Source organism: Liolophura sinensis, chromosome 8, assembly GCF_032854445.1.
Source record: "Liolophura sinensis isolate JHLJ2023 chromosome 8, CUHK_Ljap_v2, whole genome shotgun sequence".
Taxonomy (NCBI): domain Eukaryota; kingdom Metazoa; phylum Mollusca; class Polyplacophora; order Chitonida; family Chitonidae; genus Liolophura; species Liolophura sinensis.
The window spans coordinates 46726029-46749214 of NC_088302.1; the positions used below are offsets into that span (position 1 = coordinate 46726029).

At 38.9% G+C, this 23186-nt stretch overlaps 1 protein-coding gene across 1 annotated transcript in view; it reads right to left on the bottom strand.

Moving 5' to 3' along the window:
• Positions 1 to 2258: 2258 nt before the first annotated feature.
• LOC135473605 (transient receptor potential cation channel subfamily M member-like 2) overlaps positions 2259 to 23186 on the bottom strand; it is a 29911-nt gene continuing 8983 nt past the window's right edge. Inside the window, exons 11-34 of the mRNA XM_064753465.1 lie at positions 22777 to 22877; positions 21650 to 21784; positions 20992 to 21051; positions 20613 to 20733; positions 20276 to 20373; positions 19647 to 19747; positions 17299 to 17521; positions 16974 to 17087; positions 15992 to 16047; positions 15515 to 15620; positions 13750 to 13878; positions 12759 to 13013; positions 11512 to 11686; positions 10974 to 11130; positions 10313 to 10494; positions 9535 to 9676; positions 8680 to 8839; positions 7645 to 7765; positions 6447 to 6616; positions 6192 to 6277; positions 5557 to 5742; positions 4662 to 4767; positions 2983 to 3117; positions 2259 to 2282 (exon numbers count right to left, since the gene is read on the bottom strand). Of these exons, the coding sequence (XP_064609535.1) occupies positions 2259 to 2282; positions 2983 to 3117; positions 4662 to 4767; positions 5557 to 5742; positions 6192 to 6277; positions 6447 to 6616; positions 7645 to 7765; positions 8680 to 8839; positions 9535 to 9676; positions 10313 to 10494; positions 10974 to 11130; positions 11512 to 11686; positions 12759 to 13013; positions 13750 to 13878; positions 15515 to 15620; positions 15992 to 16047; positions 16974 to 17087; positions 17299 to 17521; positions 19647 to 19747; positions 20276 to 20373; positions 20613 to 20733; positions 20992 to 21051; positions 21650 to 21784; positions 22777 to 22877 (3143 nt within the window). The remainder of the gene's footprint in view (positions 2283 to 2982; positions 3118 to 4661; positions 4768 to 5556; positions 5743 to 6191; positions 6278 to 6446; positions 6617 to 7644; positions 7766 to 8679; positions 8840 to 9534; positions 9677 to 10312; positions 10495 to 10973; positions 11131 to 11511; positions 11687 to 12758; positions 13014 to 13749; positions 13879 to 15514; positions 15621 to 15991; positions 16048 to 16973; positions 17088 to 17298; positions 17522 to 19646; positions 19748 to 20275; positions 20374 to 20612; positions 20734 to 20991; positions 21052 to 21649; positions 21785 to 22776; positions 22878 to 23186) is intronic.

A 23186-nucleotide genomic window follows, 5' to 3' on the forward strand; every position in this document is an offset into this window, starting at 1 on the left:
CTTTGAATGAACAGAGTTTTATTCTGACGTTTGATGAAATGCTACGTATATGTCTGGGTGTTTCAACGAATGATAAAAGTCGGCTGAAAGAATGGGTAAGCTGATTTGTTTCTGAGCCGAAGATGGACTGAAATATATAACATCAATGATATTTAGTATATGTGGGTCCACGTTGGACCTCATTGTTTGGTTTCTTCTGGAGTGTGACTTGCATTATTTATCATGCAAACAAATATGTGAAACGTGCGAGCTGGTTGCTCTTTCGGAATGTAAGAATAAGGCTGTGAGGCCCACATTTCTCTTTTCTCAGTTCACCACTGATCACTCTATTTATTTATTTATTTGTTTGTTTGATTGGTGTTTTACGCCGTATTGAAGAATATTTCCCTTATACGACGGCGGTCAGCATTATGGTGGGTGGAAACCGGGCGATCCGCTCTAATATAACAAGCAAATTTGACTGCATCGGGATCCATTCCATCGCTAAAAAAAGTAAGCGAGCCAAATGACTAACTTACGTATGTCAATTTAAATCTTTAATTTGACTAACCTCCGAGTCAACTGACTCACTTCCTTTGCCCAACCATATAGGTTAGTAATTTGACTAGACATGTTAGTCATTACATTGATTCTCAGATTGGTTATTCATGCAGTCTTTATGCAGATAATGTACTGCACGATACACGGCAGTACATCCTTATCATGAAGGCCCAATATTTATTTTTCGCGACTGACTCAGTGGTTTAACTCTTTAGGGAGTTTAACCCGATAGCCACGTGAGGTCCTATTGTGCACGGTATCATGGGTGATAGACAATAAGTGTTCACCATAAAACCTCATTCTTAAGCTCAGTGTCTGACTCCAAGGTAACACAGTGGTTTTACACCAACGGGGTTCAACTCTCTTTCACGGTATGTGCCTCACCACTAAACAGTGATTGGATTCCGTAATTGTCCGAGGTTCTATACTACACCGTACCCGGTGGTGTGAACAATAAGTATTCATCATAAAGCCGCATCCTTCAACTCGGCCACTCGCTCCAGGATAAAACAGTGGTTTGACTGCATCGGTATTTTGGACCACACCGGAAGCCAAGCTACAGCGTCTTCTGTTTTGCCCGCCTGAAATACAAATGTTTGTTGTATGTACCTTTGTTATCCGGTTATGGAGCGTCAAAATGACACAACAAGAAAATAATTTGTAAGGCAAAAATAATACTCTTTCAAAAGTGTTACAATAAAAACACTTAAGAGGTACAAATATGATTTTGACCTATTTATTGGTAATTTATATACTCAGTTCATGACCCCATTTGTATTTATCTAGGCCTACATGGTCCATACATTTCTAATAAGACTGTCATAAAATGGATGACATGTATAAATCTGTTATAAATCTTTCACAGATTAAACCTGGTACTTTGTACTGATTATGGCAAAATGTCCAGCGACATTCGATGGATGATTACCTCCGTGATCCCTTTAAAAAGATTTCTGACTTCCTTCAAGATGTTGTTTTTAATGTCACGCCTTTGCACTCTTCATGTTGTACCTCTTAAATTATTTTGTTAAACCTTTTCAGCTTTGTTTCATGCAAACTTAACCACTGTTTACAGCACTTTTTTTATCTTTTTATTGTTTACATAGCATATGTTAGCCTAGAACGGGTTAGTCGAAGAAATAGCACAATCCCAAACTTTCGAATACTTCATTTGCCGTACACCTTGGCCGATGGAATATCTCACAAGATTCCGGCATTATATATGGAGATTCATTTCCCTCACAAAATTGAACAAGAAACTAGACATTATCCACAGTAAGAAACTAAACAGAGCTTACCCTCAATTTCAAATTTCTCGTCAAAGATCCGTCTTCATCATGATAATTAATGGCAACGGTTTCAATCCAGGCATTGTCTGTGTTCCGCTCATCGTCCACATAACCTCTGTAAATCTGTCAGGCAAGTGAAACGATGACGTCATGATTCAACAGGCGTGTGTAGATCTGACTAATGTAACAGTCACATAATTTGAGGGGTCAAAACATAAATCTGTCATAATATGTAGTTCGGGGAAATTCCTAAATCAGCATTGATGTGGAGGCAAAGTGCACTTTACTATGGTCTCTATATGTGGATTCACACTGAGACGAAATGTGACTTGTAAACATAATCCAGTGGGACCTAGTGACAGAAATCCCAGCAGCTATAGATAAGCTCGCAATACCAGTCATCAATTTCACAGTAAAAATGTACTGAGATCAGCTCCTAAACGTGTTGAAATTCTGAAAATGAAATCAAAGACCAGAGCAGCATGACTAGCTTATCTCAGTGCTGCGGATCTCAGTACGATCCGGATGTCTGACAGTGAAAACTCCAACTTATATTAGTATTTTAGGACATGCGATCCGCCAATGTCTGATAGTGAAAACTCCAGCTTACAGTTAAAATGTATCGATTTCAGCTTCTCAACTTATGTTGAAATTCTGAAAATGAAATCGAAGGCCTGGGACAAGTTTCACAAAGCGGCGTACGACATTTTTTATCGTACATTTGTCGTACGATATTTTTGTACGTCATTATCATCGTACCATTGTCCTATACGTGCGATCATCGTACATGTACGACATCTTGTGCCCAGACAGCTTATCTCGGTATTTAGGACAGAAGATCCGGCAATGTCTGACAATGGTATGTCTAGCTTACGTCACTGCTTTGGGACAGAAGATCCGGCAATGTCTGACAATGGTATGTCTAGCTTACGTCACTGCTTTGGGACAGAAGATCCGGCAATGTCTTCCTAGTGGCATGTCTAGTCTACTTCAGCGCTTTTGGACAGAAAATCGGGCAATGGATTGTGGCATCTCTATCTTACCTCAATGGTTTGGTAAAGGAGATCCGGCAATGTCTGATAGTCGTATGACTAGTCTACCTCAGCGGTTTTGGACAGAGGATCCGGCAATGTCTGATAGTGGTAAAGCTTACCTCTGTTCCCTGAGACAGAAGATCCGGCAATATCTGCAGCCCCAGATCGTCCGTGTCATCCTCGCCAGCCATAGCCTCTTCCACGAAACGTCGCCTCACAGCCTGATCAACGCTCTCCCCAGAGTACAGAAATCCCTGAATCAGCATTCATGAAACATTGCTTCACATTTGTACAAACCCATGTAGGCATCCAAGTTGAAATCTGGAAAGTTGCCGTTCTGGCTCGGGTCATTAATCTTCTAGTATTTCGCTTTTTGTCATTTTTATAGAAAAATAGCAAATCACAGATGTTATTCATTCACACTGTCATTCATTACAGCGGGCTCGTTTTGTGTGTGTATATATATATATATATATATATATATATATATATATATATATATATATATATATATATATATATATATATATATATATATATATGTGGAAGTCTTTTCATCAAACTTCTTATCCAGAACCGCTTATCCGATCGCCGTGAAATATAATGTGCACGTGGGCATGTAATGGAGCTGTAAAGTTTTAAAGATTTATTTAAGTCGGCTGCTACGTTTGCAGTAGGTTTAATAAGTCACGGGACGACCATTTTTTTAAATGTGAAACTTAAGCCGTTTGTCCTGCTGGGGACGACTCTGGTGTTAAGTTTTCCTATAATGTAAAACTGCAAGAAAATCTCGTTTTTTGTTGTTTTTTTTTTCTTAAATAAAATAAAATTGGGCAGCCCTAATAACAAGCTTTAGAGCATACGGTGGTCGAAATGTAGCAAAATGACTATTACCACATATAGTACATACATGTAGTATTTAATGCATATAACACAATGCTTTCGCAATGGAGAACAGTCTTCTACGCGGATTGCTAATAAATATCGAGCTCACCTAAGGGGCCTGTGTTTTGACTTGATACTACACGTTTAAGGATTGGAGTGGTAACAGGGCTGTTTTTGTTGCTGTAACCTTTAGGTCTACATCAGTGGATATGAGAAACAGAATTTCATTAACTCAACCAAATGCCATCAAGCTAATAGCACTTGTAGGGCTGTGCGTCTAAAATACCAGCAGTTCTGACTTTATTCGTCACTGTTGCAACATCGATTTGCCTTGAAACTGATTTTACTCAACCAGAAGATGATGAAAAGCATTGGTGAAGACTGCTTGAAAGCCGTGAAACTGCATGCAGCTTTAATAGTTACAGAGATCACAAACATGACACAACCTGTCTGCCTTGTGTCCCTATGCCTCCTGCTCTTGTCTCCTAAATAATTGTGCAAATTTCCCTTATATATTTTAAAACACGAAGGAGTTCAACAGTTGCCAGCTGTAAATTAAGTCTAAAGTTTGAAGGCTGTAGAAAATTTAAGCAATCTACATTTTATATAAAACCGTTTAATTGCTATTACGGATGGAAAATCTGTTACCATGTCATCTTAGACACAAGGCAGACAAGCAACGTGTTCTTGTCGTCGGAGTTGAGCGACCCATGACCAAAGAGCTAGCTGTTTCGAATCCTACCATCGCCGATTTGGCTAGGGCTCTAAGCCAGTAACTTTGACGAAGCACATTGTTTTATTTCTGGCACGCCTGCTTCCGCCAACCATAACCCTGGTCGCTGTCGAATTAATGAAAATTCCTTGATTTACGGAGTCAATCATATGAACACAAAAATCCAGGTTTTACCACATACCCCGGTAAGGCCCAGTGCTTGTTATCATGTCTCCGGACCGCCACAAACTCTAGTACAGGTTTGCCCTCTCTCTTTACAACTTCCCCACGTTCGTCACACTTCCACCTGTACAAATATACGGTCGTCAGTGTTTGATTGGTAATTATAATCTTGGCTAGTGACCTCTGGGGTCATTAGTTGGACAACCGATTATTACTGCTTATTATGTAAAAAGCTAATACAACAATTGATCGTGAAATGATTGGCTGGTGTGAGAAATAGGCAAGCCTAGGCTATACGTTGCCTAAGCTGAATTTTAGATATGTCACATTTATTCAAATGTGACCAAGCCTATCTCCACTGCCAACCAATCTGCGATTTTGCATCAGTTTCACATGTATCCGCAGTATAGCACCCAAACACAGCACCCAAATACATACGGATTCAACATTGTTAGCATACAATAAATCCTTTGAAAATTTGACGTGGAAACAATTGTTCATAGTACATAAGATTGCTGTTGTAAAGACTTAAATTACGATTTCATGACAACACAAAAAAGGAAAAAAAATGTGAGGTGTGATAAATGGCATTACCAGGTAAACCGAAATCAACGTTTGGTTTATGTCACGAAATTTTGCAAACAATACTAAATCAGTTTTCGTTTATAAAAGCCGCGTAATGATAAAACCAAAGTAATGTACTTAGATAGTCAGGTAAATATTGTCGAGATATAAAGTTGCCTTCCATAACCGATAACCTCCGCCTGCGATCAATCCATGTACTTGTTTCTGTTTCTTTTAACGTAACACATAAAAAAGCAGAAGTCAAGCATGTACATACGTTAATGGTGGATAATGTGTGATTAAAGCTCAACTGTTCAAGCTATATATGTGGACAAAGTCTTACACGTACCTGGTGACAATGGGATCAGCTGCATGGTTAGGCCCCCATCGGCCCAAACAACCCCGCCCCTGAAGTCCTGTCCGTCCGATGGGGTTAAGAGGGTGGCCCCGCTCGTCCACCACGTACTCTCCCTGATAACTGACGCGATTCACTCCGATGTCTTTATCAAAGCCATTCCACGAGTAGTTCGTTGACCTGCCATAAGAAACATTTCTTGGTCAGTTTTGAGCTGTGGTTGATATTGATACCTATACTCTGTTTCAGCTGTAATCGACCACATACATGTCAGCCAAAGGGTCAAAGTTCAATGTTTATGCATAGTTCAGTAAAACGTCCAATATATCACTTCCTGTCAAAAATAAGTCAGTGACCTGCCATAAGAAACATTTCTTGGTCAGTTTCGAGCTGTGGTTGACGTTGTTAGCCAAACTCTGTTTCAGCTATAATCGACCACATACATGTCAGCCAAAGGGTCAAAGTTCAATGTTTATGCATAGTTCAGTAAAACGTCCAACTTTGCTATATATCACTTCCTGTCAAAAATAAGTCAGTGAAACTTGTCGAAGTCTGAGACCCTCGAACGAGCCCAAATGTCGACAGTCCAAAACATTGAGATAATCTCTAAAGTGGTGAAGACTTCTTACCCATCTATCTCTCCGTCCGCCCAAAGCGGGTTCTGCCGGACGATGTCACTTGTAAAGTTTACAGGGTTGTAGGAAGAAAATGGGTCCTAGAAAACGAAAGGCAAAATTGTTGCACTTTACGCTGATTGATTGGTGTATATCAGTTCTCGTTTATGATGGCGGCCAATTTCTTCTGTAGAGTAGACTGGAGTAACCAAGGTAAACCACTGAATGGATTTGAAAGGTAACTGATAAACTTAAAACGGCTTGGCCTACCTCCCAAGCCGCGTAGTTGTCGGGGACCTCTGCTCTAGAAATGTTTGTTCCCGGATAGGGTGAGAGCCTCGACTTGAGTGTCACCAGGTCAGCTGTGTCCACAGATGTCGTCTGTCGGAAGTAAACTGCCCTGCCGCCTTCCAGCATCGTCCCTCCGTCCGCGTCTGCTCCTGAAGCCGCACAAGAGGATAAGATGAATTACCCATGACCTCGGTTGGTAGAGTTTTTGATTTCGTATGTGGACATCTTAGTTTAAACCCAAGTGTGAGCCGCAGAGTAATTCCTTAAACTATTACACAAATACTATCACTGATAACAACTCAGAAATACTTAATACTAACCACCATTTTTCTGCTCCGCTTTTTATTTCAACCAAAACTACTCCGCATAGTGTGTTGGACTTTTATTTATTGGTAAGTTGCAGTTATGTTTACCAAACTAACATAATTATAAAACATATCTAAAAAACAATTTTTTAAAGTGTTGTATACCTTAATATAAGTCCTCAAACAAGCCATACTGCTATTTAATACAGCCTGTGCGGTTTCGGATAAGGAGACACAAAGTAAATCCTTCAGCACAATAAATAAATCCTTCAGACATTTTATCTGAGTTACAGACAGTTCGGTGTACATTTAGTCATAATGACACATAGATACAATGAAATGCTGCAGGAAAAAGACTATCGCTCCTCTGCGGCGAAACCAGCCCCGATAGCACAGTTGGTAGAGCTTCGGCAGCGGTAGATCCAGGGTCAATCCTGGGTCGAGTCACACCTAAGACTTAAAGGAGGAAGTTGTAACTTCCTCGCTTGGCGTTTAGCATGAAGGGGATAGTGCAACGACTGGTTGACCCGTATCAGTATAATGGCTCGGGCGGGGCCACTTACTTTCCTTCGGTAAGTCGTCTCAGTAGATAAAGAGCGGTGGAAATCCGTCCTGTAAAAAGGAAGCACATTACATGCACTCTAAGGATTCCTTCGTCGTCGCATGACTGAAAAATTGCTAAGTAAGCAAGCACTCACTCACTCACTCATTCACTCAACCAGTGGTGATACCTGTACTGTTGCAAAAGAAGAATAGCATTTCTGGTTGTTTTGCACAACAATGTGTGCCCGTTTTGGGACGTCAAGGAGAAAACCGTCCCCCTCTACCCTCACGACAACGCTTACAACAAGGATTATAATCTGAGCTTATACCTTTTTCGTCTGCAGTCATGGTGATGGATGGTACCTGTTGTGGTAACGCCTGTCCTGTCACAACGTTCTGATCGCATAACGCCTTAATCAACCAGTCCAGGGAGCTTTGCATTTCTCTAACCTAACGGGTAAAAAACAAAGATTTACAATAGATGAAGTCTAATGTTTATTTTGATTGCAGCTTAACGTCATACTCAAGAATTTGTCACTAATACGACGGCAGTCATTTTTATGGAGACAGGGTGCAGGGGGTTAACCCACCGACCTTAGGCAAGTTACTGACGAACTTTCCCACATGTGACATAGATATGCACACCATATTGGTATTAACGAACGTTAGATTGTGCAAACTGCAATATGAGCGTCGTCGACTCCTTATTACCACAATAAAGGCCCCACAAGCAATAAGAGCATTAAACACCATTCTTAGCCTCTGCTTTAAACGATGTTTATCCCATTTTCACAGCAATTTCGACCACGGACATACCTCTTTTGTGTAGAAAACTAAATTTATCGCCGATATATTTTTCTCGGTTACACGGAAATGCAAAATACTCCATCTTCACAGAATCTGTTACTTTAAATTGTAAATTCTGATCCTGAATGCTTCCCCATATTTTCACCCATTCGACACTTTAAAAAACCCATTTTGAAATCCCAAAATGTTGGCTGTAATCAAATTCCACAGAAGCCTAAGGCTGTCTTATCAATCTATTAGCTGTATCTAATGCCTAACGGTTATTAGATACGTTAAGTCCTGCTTTGGAAACAGATATTCCAAAGATGAATGTAATAGGCCAGAGTTATGTTGTACATGTATGATGTAAAAAAAAAACGTTTCCATGGTGATATTATAAGAATGGTAATTAACATGCAACATAGTTATATATGTTTTCTTGTACATCACCGGAAACTCCTTACGCTTCTTCTAATTTACTACAATGCTCGAATACTCAAATTCAGTGAAAGTCATTTTAAGTGATGTTAGTTTAATTCAAACCCTTTCCAAAAACACAAAAAGAATTCCTACCGCACCTGTGATTCCAGCCTTGTGACATTCTGTGACAGGGTTCTAACGTTAGGGGGCTTTGTGGACAACCCGAATTTAGTGACATCTCCGCCTGAAACTCCGAAAATGTCCACGAATGCTAGATGCTCTCGTATGTCGTCTACTTTCGATACAAGGGTTTCAACGCTGGTGAAAAATGATATTACAAGCAAATGTATGAATTAATAGCATATCAGAGATATTCATTCCATATTTCACGACTGTATTACATACAGAGAAGGTCGGTTCGTCGTGGGGGACACATCGGCCATTCGCAAGCACATTTCAAAGTTCCAGACAAGCTTAGAGTGTGCACCAATCTTGGGATTTGAACACATTATATATCTTAAATGTTAGAGGCCTCTGGCAAAAAATATGTATACTTTACTCGTCGGCCAAATATATCATTTATGCAAATGTATCCATGTCACCTGCTTCTCGCAGTAGACACCCTGCACCACTCATTCTGGCCTGGTTCTCCACACCCATTCAATCCCAATCCTCTATACACCGTGGCAGCCACTCTATCTCTGTTCTTCTAGTTCTGGCTTGGTTCCCCTACCCCCACTCACCCCCTCTCAATCATCTGTTTTCCGCGGCAGCCACCCTGTATCACTCATTCTACTCTGGTTCCCCACATTTCCAAACCACTTCTCAATCACCTATCAACCACCTGTTTAACGTGGCCGCCTCCCTGTACTCTGTACGCCTCATTACAGTCTAATTCCCTGCCTCTCCTATCACCTTTCAATTCTGCTCTGGCAGCCACGTTGTACTCTGTACTCCTCATTCTATCCTGGTTCCCCACATTTCCCCTCCTCTTCCCACCACCTCTCAATCACCTGTTTGCTGTGGCAGCCACCCTGTACTCTGTACTCCTCATTGTACCCTGGTTCCTTTCCCACATGAACTCGTCCCGTCTGTTCTCCTCAAACAGTTCCAGGCTGAGCGTGTCAACCTGGTCGTTGTCATCACTATCAGACACTGTCAACAATCATGCATAAAACCCGTATATATTACAATCAAACGACTTTTTGTCAGCTTCGAGACATTTTGTGGTTGTTTTTTGCAGGAATATCTAGCTCTCTAGGTTTATATTCATTTGATTCCACTATAGATTGCCATAGACATTTTATTTTTTAGCTTGCGGAAACTTTGCAGAAATGTTTTGCACGAATGCCTATCTCTATACTGATTTGATACCACATTCAGCCTTCATCATTTCTTGTTTCAGTTTGGGTATGCTTTTTCAGTGTTGATTAAATGTGATCTGTGAAACACATCATCTAGACCAGTGAGATCTTGTAAATTACAAATGACATTACTACATTTTAATGTAATTGTGCTTAATCCATTGGGCTAAGGGATATGTAAGTAGTTACCATTTAAACATTTACGTGAACATTTAGAATAAAACCCTAACTGAGGTAAATTAAAAATGGAGACCGGATTTCGCTGTTTACGTGTGACCATTTGCCAATTAGCACACTGTCGTTGCTGCTATGTCTTTTACTATCCGTGTTGTAGCCTTTTGTACATTTGATATTCCGAGCAATATAACAATAACATAGTCAAAACACTAAACCTGTGGAAGGAAGAATACACTATGTTTATACTTACAGAAGCCGTACATAACGTTAGTCGTGCATCCCTTCATACAGAATCGGATCATTTGGTATATGTGGGAGAAGACGATGAAGGGTGGAGGAAGGCTGGGTCTTTCATAATACTCGTAGACCAGCTTATACCGCTGAAAGTGCCAATGTAGGTCCGTGTTAGACTGGACAGCCTCAAACGTATTCCTGCGAACATTATAGGACACCTGATGGTAGACAAGATCACATGTTAAATGGGAACTCTTTCTGTCTCACAGTGACTCTTACCTAAGGACTAAATCTAAAAAACATTTGTCTCAGTAAAACATGTAGTACTTTTGGGTGATTTCAAGTTCCTGACAGTTTACAGTTTAAAAGGCTGTCTACAAATGACGCACAACATCTTAGATACACATAGCAATACTGGATCAATCCCATCATTTCAAGGGGAACTTTTTTGGAAATTCCCTTGCCCTGACTGCTTTTCTCGTCTTGGTGTAAATAAGCAGTCGGCATCGCTCGAATGACATAAGAAATATCAAATAAACATTTTTGAAGATCCCTTGCGTTCCACCAATGGTATACACCAATGGTATATTGTTTCTGTTTCGCTGATGAAAATGTGTATGTGACATATGGAAAGCTCCTCAGTTACTCGTCAAACGCCAGTGGTTTTATAAACTTACGTGAAGACGGCAATTAAGAGGCTAAGCATTAGGATGTGCATGTAGAGCATATAGAAGGCCAACAGAATGGGTACGATCACTTTCCCCGCCTCACTAGGGCAGCGTACATGAGTGCCGTTCGTGTAAGCTGCCATATTTTCTACGCAGTCTTCTTTACCTGTACAAAAGAACATGTGTATAGCAATATTGTTGTCCTTGATATTCAAAGTCATTATGATTAATTTATATCTGCCTCTTTGAGAAACGTCAACTTTGCTAAATATTTTCTTTGTGAAACGGTAAGACAAAATTGCTTGTCAGCTAAAGTTAGCCGCCTGAGCTTAGCCTTTAAGCTTTTTTGGGAAACGGACACCAAAAGTTTTCCTGCATCATGAAAGTACGTACTCGGTTTACACGTACTGAAATATTTGATCGATATTTTACTCTATATTCGAGAATGTTTCGCCTAACTCACAGCCGCCGCTTCTGTGGATGGATGAACAGGGGCGACGCTTAGAGTAGACCAACTTACCTCAAAAAGTACCAAACACGACCCTACCTTCTATTTCTTCCAAAAACAGTTCGGCAAAGATTTGCCAGTAAGCCTTCTTTAGCACGTCTATTACCAACATCTTATTCATATCGGTGTTTGGATAGAGGATAGACTGCGATGTAATGGCGTATCCAACGATGAACACTAGCATGATCAACATAAACGTAACCAAGTCCTTCAGCTGAAAGAACAGGAATAAACACAATCATCATCAGTTTTCGGCGGAAGCAACAACGGTAAAAATCTAGCCTGCCAGGCAATATGTTACAAGATACGCAGTATAGATACATTTTGAATAATAAGACAATTATTGATCGACTGAAGTCCAGATGCAGAGAAATGCCTGCAAACTGCAGGATTTTAGTTGACTGGTTCTTTGCCTCAACCAGACATTGACCATAAGGATTAACATGATAGTAAAGGACGTTCGTGTCCACGTGATCATTAATGCAATATCTTTAGAAAATACACTAAGAGAAAGATTTGACAAAAAGAAACAAAATCAAATGAAGTAGTTAACCACAAGGTCAATAATTCTCCGATGACGAAAAAAAAACTTTACCATTCTTCCCAATTAAAGAAAACTCTTACCATTCTGCGAATCATGATTTGTTTCATACAGATGAAGAGAAAGGCAATCTTTACCATTTTGCAAATCATGACAAGTTTTTTATCGAGGACCTGGATGGCACCTGTTATCATTCTTCAAATCGTGACATCGCGGATTTGGAAGGCACCTATTACCATTCTGCCAATCATGACAATTTTTACATCGAAGACTTGGAAAGCACCTCTCACCATTCTGCCAATCATGTTTACCAGACTGCTAATCAGTTTTGTATGGAAGACGAGAAAAGAAACCTTTACCATTCTGCCACTCATGGCAAGTTTTGTATCAAAGACGTGGAAAGCATCCATTACCATTCTGCCTATCATGATAAGTTTTGTATTAAAGATGTGGAAAGCATCCATTACCATTCTGCCAATCAAGACAAGCTTTTTTATCAAAGACGTGGAAAGTACCACTTACCATTCTGTCAATCATGACAAGTTTTGTATTAAAGACGTGGAAAGCATCCCTTACCATTCTGCCAATCAAAACAAGTTGTTTTTTTTTATCAAAGACGTGGAAAGCACTACTTACCATTCTGCCAATTATGACAAGTTTTGTATTAAAGACGTGGATAGCACCCCTTACCATTTTGCCAATCATGACTAAGTTTTGTATCAAAGACGTGGAAAGCATCCCTTACCATTCTGCCAATCATGACAAGCTTTGGCCCCATCAGCTTGCTGACAGAGAAGATGTGAAGAAGCCTGAGGAAGAAGGTGAACAGGTTAATGGCCAGGATAACCCGAGCGGCTGTGAATGTCTCGTGGTGAGGGAACAGTCGTAAGATCATCCCCAGTATAAACAAACCAATGGTGACGACATCTAGGATATTCCACTTGTCGCACAGATAGTTCGCTGTCCGCTCGCCAACCGATCCCGGGCTGGACTTCCACAGCTGTGAAATAAATCAAACAGCAAAAGTGTATACTATTATCTTTGAAATACTGTATTAATATAGGTTTCACTTTTTTAGCATGTTTCGCACTCCAATTGTCATGACATTTAGCTCTTCCGTGTAATTTCGTAGAAAGAAAAACAGACTGTATGACTGTGTGCGTCAGATTTGTACCATGGCGTTTGGAAGATACGCCTAGTGTTGACTGGCATCGCTGTGATCAGAACATCTTGTAGAATAAAATCAAAAACATTGCCAGTTTGGATTACATCGAAAAAAAATGAACATTTTGGCTGTTTAAAATGCAACTTTACTTTTGTTAGGTTTTATTTGAGGCTTGGCATTCACATTCCAGCGGTCAACCAAAATGGGCGTTCCTGATCGATAATCTCAAGACGAATTCCCCAAAAACGGAAGTTCATCACAAACCATTAAAGACCAAAGAAAGTAGGCCCATATTCACATACATTTGACGGATTTGTGCACAGTGAAACAGTCAACAGTTTTCAATGATGTTTTTTTATTGAAAACTGAATGTAAACTTACGGTTTGAACATCCACAGCCTTTATCTGAAGTTGTTGCGAGTTTTCGATAACCATACAGACCATTTTTACTTTATCCTAAAATTTTGCTCAAGTGAATAGAATATCTTTACGAGCAAATCGGAACGGGTATAAAACGTTGATGCATTGTTATCACATTGCCATTAATTTGGTGTAAAATCTTACTGATTACCTGTCTTATCTCGTCCACTGCCATGGTGAACACCCAAAACATGAGTACAACCTCAGTTGCTGATATCCGCCATTGCAAATCGATCAACATTACATAACTGTACAACATCAGAAACACCAGGTAAAAACCCTAAAATCGAAGACGTCAAGAAGCTTATCAATCTTTGAAACAGATTTGTAAACCCGACACCCGGTTTCCTCCCACCATAATGATGACCGTCGTCTTATAAGTGAATATCTTTGAGTACAGCGTAAAACACCAATGAAAAAAATAAATAAATAAATAAATAAATAAATAAATAAATAAATAAATAAATAAATAAATAAATAAATAAATAAATAAATAAATAAAATAAAATAAAATAAATAAACCCGACATGACAAGGACTGGAAAATCGTTTAACTGAGATAGACGGTGTATTCGATTTCATTATACTTGTATATCTGACTGGTGTTACGCCGAACTCAAGAATATTTCATTTTTACGACGGCGGCCAGCATTGTGGTTCTAAGAGTAAAAACAGACATTCGTATACCAACTGCCAAGCAAAATAGAAAGGTCTATAATTGCAAGGCCAAATCTCAAAATAAAGCTCAACACAGATCACCAAAAACTAAGAAAGTATATAATTATAATATAATTAAAGAGGTACAGCACAAGAGAGTAAAACCAGAGCAGCGACGACAGTGTGACAGACGTACAGTACAAGAGAGTAAAACCAGAGCAGCGACGACAGTGTGACAGGTGATAAATAGTCTAATTGTTCATGTAGATTTTTAAAAAGTACCAAATTATTCGCCCCCAAGCACCATGGCTTAAGCAGAATTAGACAAAAAATGCAGTGATGTCAATTACCATATATTTGACGCCACTGCTCTAGAATTACTCAAAAAGCTGTGTTGTAAAGTGCCAAATTACGACGGATTCATGTGTTTCAAGAAATGGGTAAGGAAAAATCAAACGAATGTTATTATTAACAAGGCGCACACCACTACGTCTTTCACCATACACAAGAGTTTGCAAAAATCGACACGTTTTTCAGCATGAATTTTAATTGTTAAGAAATCAATGGACTATCACATCCTCATAATATGGAATTTCTTTTTTTTACTGCGTAATGGTCAGTCGGGTCCAAGTTGGATCGGCAACTGTTCTCACGTCCCCAGTTACCAACAAAATGTCATCTCAAATGCAGAATGAAAAATAAACTATACAGCTTAGGCCCGAATTACTGCAAGCGGGAAAGGTTCCCCATTCATATAACGATATTTTAAAACCTTCCTACACATTTATGGGTTATTTATTTATTTATTTATTTATTTGATTGGTGTTTTACGCCGTACTCAAGAATATTTCACTTATACGACGGCGGCCAGCATTATGGTGGGAGGAAACCATCCGCAGCGACCGCAATGGTGAGAGACTCATAGGTCATTACGCTGCGCTAGTTATTTGTGAAGGTATTTTAATACAGGATCAGACGGCCTCCGTGGCTCAGTTGGTTAGCGCGCTAGCGCAGCGTAATGACCCTGTAGTCCCTCACCAATGCGGTCGCTGTGAGTTCAAGTCCGTAAGTAGGAAGGTCTGCCAACGACCTGCGTATGGTCGTTGGTTTCCACCCACCATAATGCTGGCCGCCCTCGTATGCGTGAAATATTCTTGAGTACGGCATAAAACACCAATCAAATAAATAAATTAAATAATAAATAGTACAGAATCATGTCATCAAAAACTTCGGTAAAACTCTTGGTATAATAAAACTCACCACAGTGTAGCAGAACTTTGTAACTGGTGCTTGGAAGAAATGTTTGATTTTCTGCAGAGAGCTGGGCACATGAATAACCTCTGCCAAATCAGCGCTAGAGGTACTTCTGTCATGGAGAAAAATTCATACATTATTCCCAAGAAAAATGTTCATAGCTATGAACATTAAAAGTATTCCCCTCTATTGAGAATCCTTATTGCTATAGAACTGCAAAATAATAGAAGAAAAAACGAGTAATGCGAAAATCGAAATCACACTATATTTTTCCGTCACATAAAATGTTTCATAAAATTTGTGTCAGGAACTCTATGTGGCATTTTCCAGCAAATGTTAATTCCAGACGAAACTGCCTCACATGATCTTTTCTTGTCGCCAGGTGTCCAGTTTGTTTCAAATTAAACGGAATAAAAGATCTCATTCAGAGCATGTAAGAAAGATGTCTACTCGACAACTTTACGGTCTGCTTATTTTACTTACCCTTGTGACGTCACCGAGGACTGGTTCCAACTAGCCCAGTGTGGACACCTTTTATGCTGAAGTTTATAAAATACAAAGTGTGAATTGAGCGCAAGGGATTTGAATGTATAGGTGTGTTATATGGAGAAGGATCTGGATATTTCTATTGTTTCTGACTAATATTGTTTCTTGCTCTAATGCAAGAAAATATTAGTTTGTTCATCCAGCTGATTTTGTGCAGGACAGGTAGCTGGACTTTTGACGATTTCAATAACCTGTTTTGAACAGGTAGCTGGCCTTACTTGTCGCGATCTCGAGAACTGCTTAGGGATCATTGCCAACAATGAAGACCTAGCATATACCTTTGTCATATTGCCTTGACTCAAAATTTGGCCGCCCGCTTCGGGACCGGTAGATCCAGGATCAATCCTTGATCGAGTCACACCTAAGACTTTAAAAGAGGAAGTTGTAACTTCCTCGCTTGGCGTTCAGCATGAAGGGAATAGTGCAACGACTGGTTGACCGGTATCAGTATAATAGCTCGGGCGGGGCGGCTTACTTGCCTTCGGTAAGTCGTCTCAGTGAAGCAGTACTAAATAAAAGAGAAAATCCGTCCTACAACAAGGAGGCACATTACACGTACATGCACCCTAAGGATTCCTTCGTCGTCATATGACTGAAAAATTGTTGAGTACGACGTTAAACCCCAAGCATTCATTCATTCATTCAGTATAACCTGGTCAGTATAATAAGTCGAAAACTTTTGAACATAAGTCCGAAAATAGGTACAAATCAACTATAAGGGTTACGCTAAGGGTCAACTTTCAAGAAACTACACATGGAAATATTTCTCCGGGAATAAATGTTGTCTGTGACGTAGTTCTGTAAGGTGAAGTCATATTCGGAGGAAAATTTTCGTAAGAACTTTTGTGTGAGAGGCATTAGATTGGCATTGATTCCCTCAAAATGGCCGTGAAAAAGAAAGTACACAGCAAACATTTACATTTCTAATAGTCGTGTCAGCCCGTTCCTGTTCGTCCTTTTGTTCCACAACTCTGTCGTGTTTGAAGCGAAGACATATTGGTACCAAAGCTGGACACACAACGCAGGACAGAATCTAAAATAAGAACCACTGTAACATTTATTTGAAAAAGCAAAGGATTCCTTTATTTTTGGTTTGGATTCTTGTACGCAAAGGTTATCAATTAGACAATATTTTCTCCTTAATGTCAATTCGGTCAAAGCTGGACATTTCGTAGAAATGAATAGTACAGTGTACGGCGTCAAACTACATTGACTCCAGCGAGCATAGTCCCGCTTTATTATACCTTCAAACCATTTTCTGTATCCATTTTCCCCCACCAGATAGCGCTGAAAAGTTCCTGGCATGCGCTTTGAGCAATGAACTCCTTGTTGCTGGATTCAATGGCGATGCTGACACAGTTGGTTTTACCCCAATAATTCAAAGGCCGGATAAGTAGCTTCATGGCTCGTTCCGCATCATCCATGTAACACTCACGTAAGATGCCAATAGCTAGCTCCTGAAACTCGCTAGGAATAGCAATTAAAAGAATGTCAAGACTGTCAAATTGTGAAATAAATTTGTTTAAAAGTGGACAAATCCATAAAAGACAATCCTTTGTATAGATCTTTGTGAATTTTAGGTTCTCATAAATGTTTGTTACAGGCTAATTTTGCTTCCAGTACCATTTTGTTAACTGCCAAAACCACACAGATAAAAATCAAATAAGAAAATGCCTCAGAATCAGCTGTATCGGGAATGGGAGGGGGAGGGGCAAATTAACATTTAATTAAGAAAAATAAATTATTAATATCGATAAATATTTGTTCATATCGATAAATATTTACAGATATCGATAATTCATTTATCAACATCGATAATTCATTTTATCAACATCAATAATTCATTTATCGTTATCAATAAATGCTTTATCGATATCGATATTCTCAATTAAATGTTAATTTGGTCCCTCACACAACCATTGAAATCCTCAAAAGTCCTTGATAAAACTGATACTTGTAAATGTACTGAACAGACCAGGAGTGAAAACATATCCACAAGAATGACATATTTAAAGTGAAAGACAGCACCTGACTAATGCTTATATCCACTGAAAGACTACCATTCAAGATACATTAAACCGGTATTGAGTACTCTTTTAGATTTTTTTTTAGCCCAGTAAAAGTTTAGTTTAACTTTGTCTTGATACAGCTTTAGCGCGTCTCCATTATCGACAGCAAGGTAACGTCACGTTTATTCTAGCTCTTTAACGTTGAAGTTATTTTCCGTATTATAGTCAAAGTAGTAACCTATGGCAAATAAAAAAGTTGTCGACTTCGGCGATGAAGGTCCAAGTCATAAATAGCTTTCTCGGAAATTGGACATACTGGGAGGATATTTCTTCCACTGCTTGAACTGTTCATACAGAAAGTCTACTATATCATTTACAGTTTAAGTAGCCTGCAGATGCAAGACCTGGGTATTTCTGGTTCAGGTCATAGCCTCTGAAGGGGTTGTGCTAGAAATTGTGACCCCTATTAAATACTACAATAGGATTGTTGCACAACTGGATTCATGCTCAGTTCTGAATGAAATGGGAATAAATCTAAGCACCACTGAGGGTGATCTAGTCATTCGGCTGTTGCTGAATTTTGTGCTTCAGTTTTGTGGAGGTGGTTTCTAAAATGAGAGCAGTGATGACCGAGTTATCGCGGACTTCAGAGAAAGCACCTCGGCTTGAACACGACGTTTCGATAATACTGAATTTATAAAACAAAACAGAAAAAAATCTCTTGTATGCAAGATAGACAAAGGAGCAAAATTTAAATTCTTCATTTCCCACAAACTTAAATAAAAAAGCCCTATTATAAGATTTAATTAATTTAGGGATTGGTCGGTGCGATGCCGTCTTCTCATTCCCATCAACCTTCGGCATTCCTTTTGACATTTGTTATTTAGAAACTACTGACTAAAACGCTAAAATGAACTACAAAAAAATGTGTTGGAATAATTTGAACAGCTTGTCTAAATAGACCTCAGATCTAATGTGGAGATGAATTCAATTTGGGCCGAGATGGTACGCCACTGTCTGACATGATTGGTGATACTGTCGTTGAATATTACACGTTCTGTAAGTCAATTAATTTTACGTCTGTGGTGGTCCGTAAATGATACAGACTTGTCCCACAACTCTATGTGAAATGCTCCCTCCGCTATATGTAACTAACTCGTTGCAAACGATCCAAAAATGATGTCTTATGCAGTAGTTCTTTGCTATCATATGTCATTTCATGGAGTGAATGGGTAAATCCTACGCCACACCTTAGGCCGCGCAACCTGATAGCAACGTGTTTAGATAAAATTCTCCAGATGTCTCCTTCCATTCACACCAGCCATTTGTGCAGTACAGACATTTTTGTTCTACATGTTATTCGGTGAAATGTCATTGAAATAATAAAGAATGACACTTTTTAGAAAGCTTGAGAATTCTGTTTCAATGCAAATATGTTTTAGCCAGGTGCTCTCTTTGCCTTCCACACACTGTTATGACAACGTAAAACATAAAACAGGTAACTCATCTTTTTCTGTATAATGTATAATACCAATACAAAAGTTAGAAGTCCAAGATTAAGACGAATGTACGTGTATACTAACAGAGCATCTTGCAGAAGATCCTGTTTCAGTTCGTTATCTGCTGTCCTCTGTCTTATTGACTTTAGTAAGCTGTTAGCAACCAAAGCCGCTGCTAGAGCATCCTTTAAAAGATTTCAGAATCCACTGTGATTATAATATCGGTATAAGTGTGAACATCGTAATATTTAGTCACACTTGGCTGACAATTAGTATCAATTACTAAATGAATCAATAAAAAATGTTCAAGAATATCTGATTGTGCTATCGATAAATAGATTTATTTCAAGAGCGTGGTTTATTTGTAAGGTGAATATTTCGCATTTCGCGATCGCCGCTGAAAGCATTCTACAAAATAATTAAAACGGACACCTTAGAGAGAAAAACCAGTTCGGCGACGACAGTGTGATAGCTCACAAATGAAACCGGTGAAATACGGCCTCTTGTCAAGTTACCTCAGTCAGAGTTTTATTCTAACTGTTTATGTAAATGAATAAATAGTATCAAATTACGCGCCTCCTAGCACCATGGCTTAAGCAGAATTAGGTAAAACAATGCAGTGATGTTAATTGCCATTTGCTGGTCGTGACTGTTGCAGAATTATTCAAAATGCTGTGTTGTCATCACATTTAACATATAATGACAATACTTACCCGACCTTCTTCCCAGAATATACGCGCCATTTCACAACGGTGCATCAGCACACACCACACAAACAAATCTCTTTCTGGTCGCTCTAAAACGGTTTTGGCTGAAGTTAAAAATTATTTATATTGCTAATTGGTAATTGAACAACATACATCAATTCGTATTGCACCCGGAGCTAATGTATACTGCAAATGTATCATTCGTGCTGCTTACGATTCATAAAAAAAACTCATTTAAATGACCCACTTTTATCAGTCGATTCTTAAAAATTTAATTTCCGTTCTTCGTTTCCTCTTTGTATGTCTTTTTTCATGTTCTATGAAAATTTGACAGGTGACTTACACGAATCAACGAAATCAGGATCTGGCAATTCCTCATCAGGGCTGCTCAAATAGATCGACTTGTAGAAATCTCCCATCAGTGACTGAATTAGGTGTCCAACCTGATGTAGTGATATCTTGTCCTACATTGAATCAATCGCACATAAATGGTGATTATTTCATATTTAGAATAGAATATTCCAAATAATATTTACTACAGCAAATTTGAAAAATCCGCTGCATTTTTTCCAATACTACATCATTAATATAAAATTTTGTCCCTTGGATCATTAATGTATAATAACAATTTAACATCAAAGAAAATGGATGAGACAGAAAGAACATTATAGGGATAATTAAGATACAAAGTAAGACTTATGTTTTTTTTTTCTTAAACCTACCCGGCTTTTATTCTTTCTTCCTTTCTTCAAATGTTCGTACAAAATGGATTTCCTCGGTGCCTTTAAACATGTAATAGTACTATGAGAAAGAGTTACACAACTAACACAACGTTTGCCATTTAAGAACAAAAACAATTAAAACCACAAACCGACAGTGTTCATGATTACTGTGTCTGAGGAATGGGAGAATAATTCACAGTAAGCACTGTATACCAATCATGCAAAATTTCGTTACCGCCCGGTGCATACAGAAATCCTTGATATTCGTTGATTCCATCATTGCTAAAGTTCCAGGATGTTTCAAGATTCCATCATTGCTAAAATTCCAGGATATTCCATAATTCCATCATTGCTAAAATTCCAGGATATTCCATAATTCCATCATTACTAAAATTCCAGGATATTCCATAATTCCATCATTACTAAAATTCCACGATGTTTAACGGTTAGATTCCAAATGACGAACAGGTTTTTGGTGGGAATGCTAGTGAACGTTGATGGAGGAAGTAAGTTGGGATGGTTGTGTACGATTTTTCTACGCTTTCAACATTATTTCAGTCATATAACTTTATTACTTTATATAGAAGTAAAACGGTACGTATGTGGACTAAGATTTAAGTCAAAGAAAACAGCAAAAAGCATAAGTAATGAAACTCACAGCCTGGTAGAGTCGCAGTAGACTCTCGACGGTCAGAAAATCTCGCAAACAGACCCCATTCTCAAGGAACAGCTTGACGAAGTGAACACGGTTGAGCACAATGGCAGAGAACATGATGTCATCTAGGCTACCTGCCTGAAAGTGTATGGGACATAAATATGATACAATATCCAGAGGCGAGATGGAGCCGAGACTGACAAGAATGTTTAATTAAAGGGCTATGAAATGGCTATTCTTCAGTTCCATTGATGTACAACATACGCTTTCTACCTCAACGATATGGTTTTACGGCAATATCTCCATTTTGGTCAAGTCGTTTCGATATGTCATAGTCACAAGCAATGGTCACTCTAATGTTTAATGTTTTGGTTACACAGATGCTTAGCATTACCTTAAAATCACGATCTTCTATGATACCCTTTGCTATTCTCTAAAACCGACTGTGTACCACAGTTGTCACACAACGGTTGCAAAGCTGTAACAAAATTGAATATCCACACCTTTAGTGTACCATAGGTACGCAATCTGTGTACTTGAGTAAAAGCATGAGTATTTGCTGTGTGTTTCTCGTGAACAAACGTGTACGTGTTCAATTTTGTTACAGTTGTGTGTACCACAGTCGTTTATCTCTCACCCCTTCTTTATAAAGACTGACAGGGTTAGCTCACACATGAAATAGCCACTTTTAAATCTGAACTACTGCATGGAGATGTTTTTCGTGACAAATACTGGTTGGTGAGGTACATGGTTGCCTCAAAGTACCTGTCTTCTGTGGAGGTGTTTCGCTTTCTTCGCGATATTTGTCATCAACACTGGTTTATAAAGTACGTTGTTCACGTTCTTCATTATAAGCATCGGTTGATCGTGTACATGCTTACCTTAAGACTTCAATGAAGATATCATTCTACGTTTGGTTCACATTGTTCGTCATAAACACTGGTTGATAAAGCACACCGTTACCTTAAAGCTCGGGTCACTCTTAGCAATGCGTTGTTCCCGTTCTTCGTTATAACACTGGTTGATCGTGTACATGCTTACCTCAAATCTGCGGTCCTGCGGGAAGATTTTACCCTTTGCTTTCTTCATGTTCTTTATTATAAACACAGTCTCATAAAGGAGATGGTTACCTTAAAGTTCCGGTCCTCTGTGAAAATTTCACTTTTAGCTATGTCCACGCGGTCCCAGATCAGTGCAAGTTTCAGTTGTTCCATCACTTGTTCGTGGTTTGCTGAAAACAAAGAACCTTTTATGTATTAGGTTTGAATAAATGTATAGTGTGATTATTGATACATTCATTTATAGTTTCCTCGGGTAGACAGCATACTAAACTATCAGCCTTTTTTTAAAGATTTAGTGATTAAATATTACAGACCAAAAAGTACTAAAGACAACGAACATTTATATTTAGGTATTCACGTGAGGAAAGTCTGTATGTCTTAATATTATTGTATCTGTAAGTCGATACAGACATTCGTACGAATAAAGTACGAATATAGGATAGAATCTACAGTCAGTGTTATGACGGAATGAAACCAGT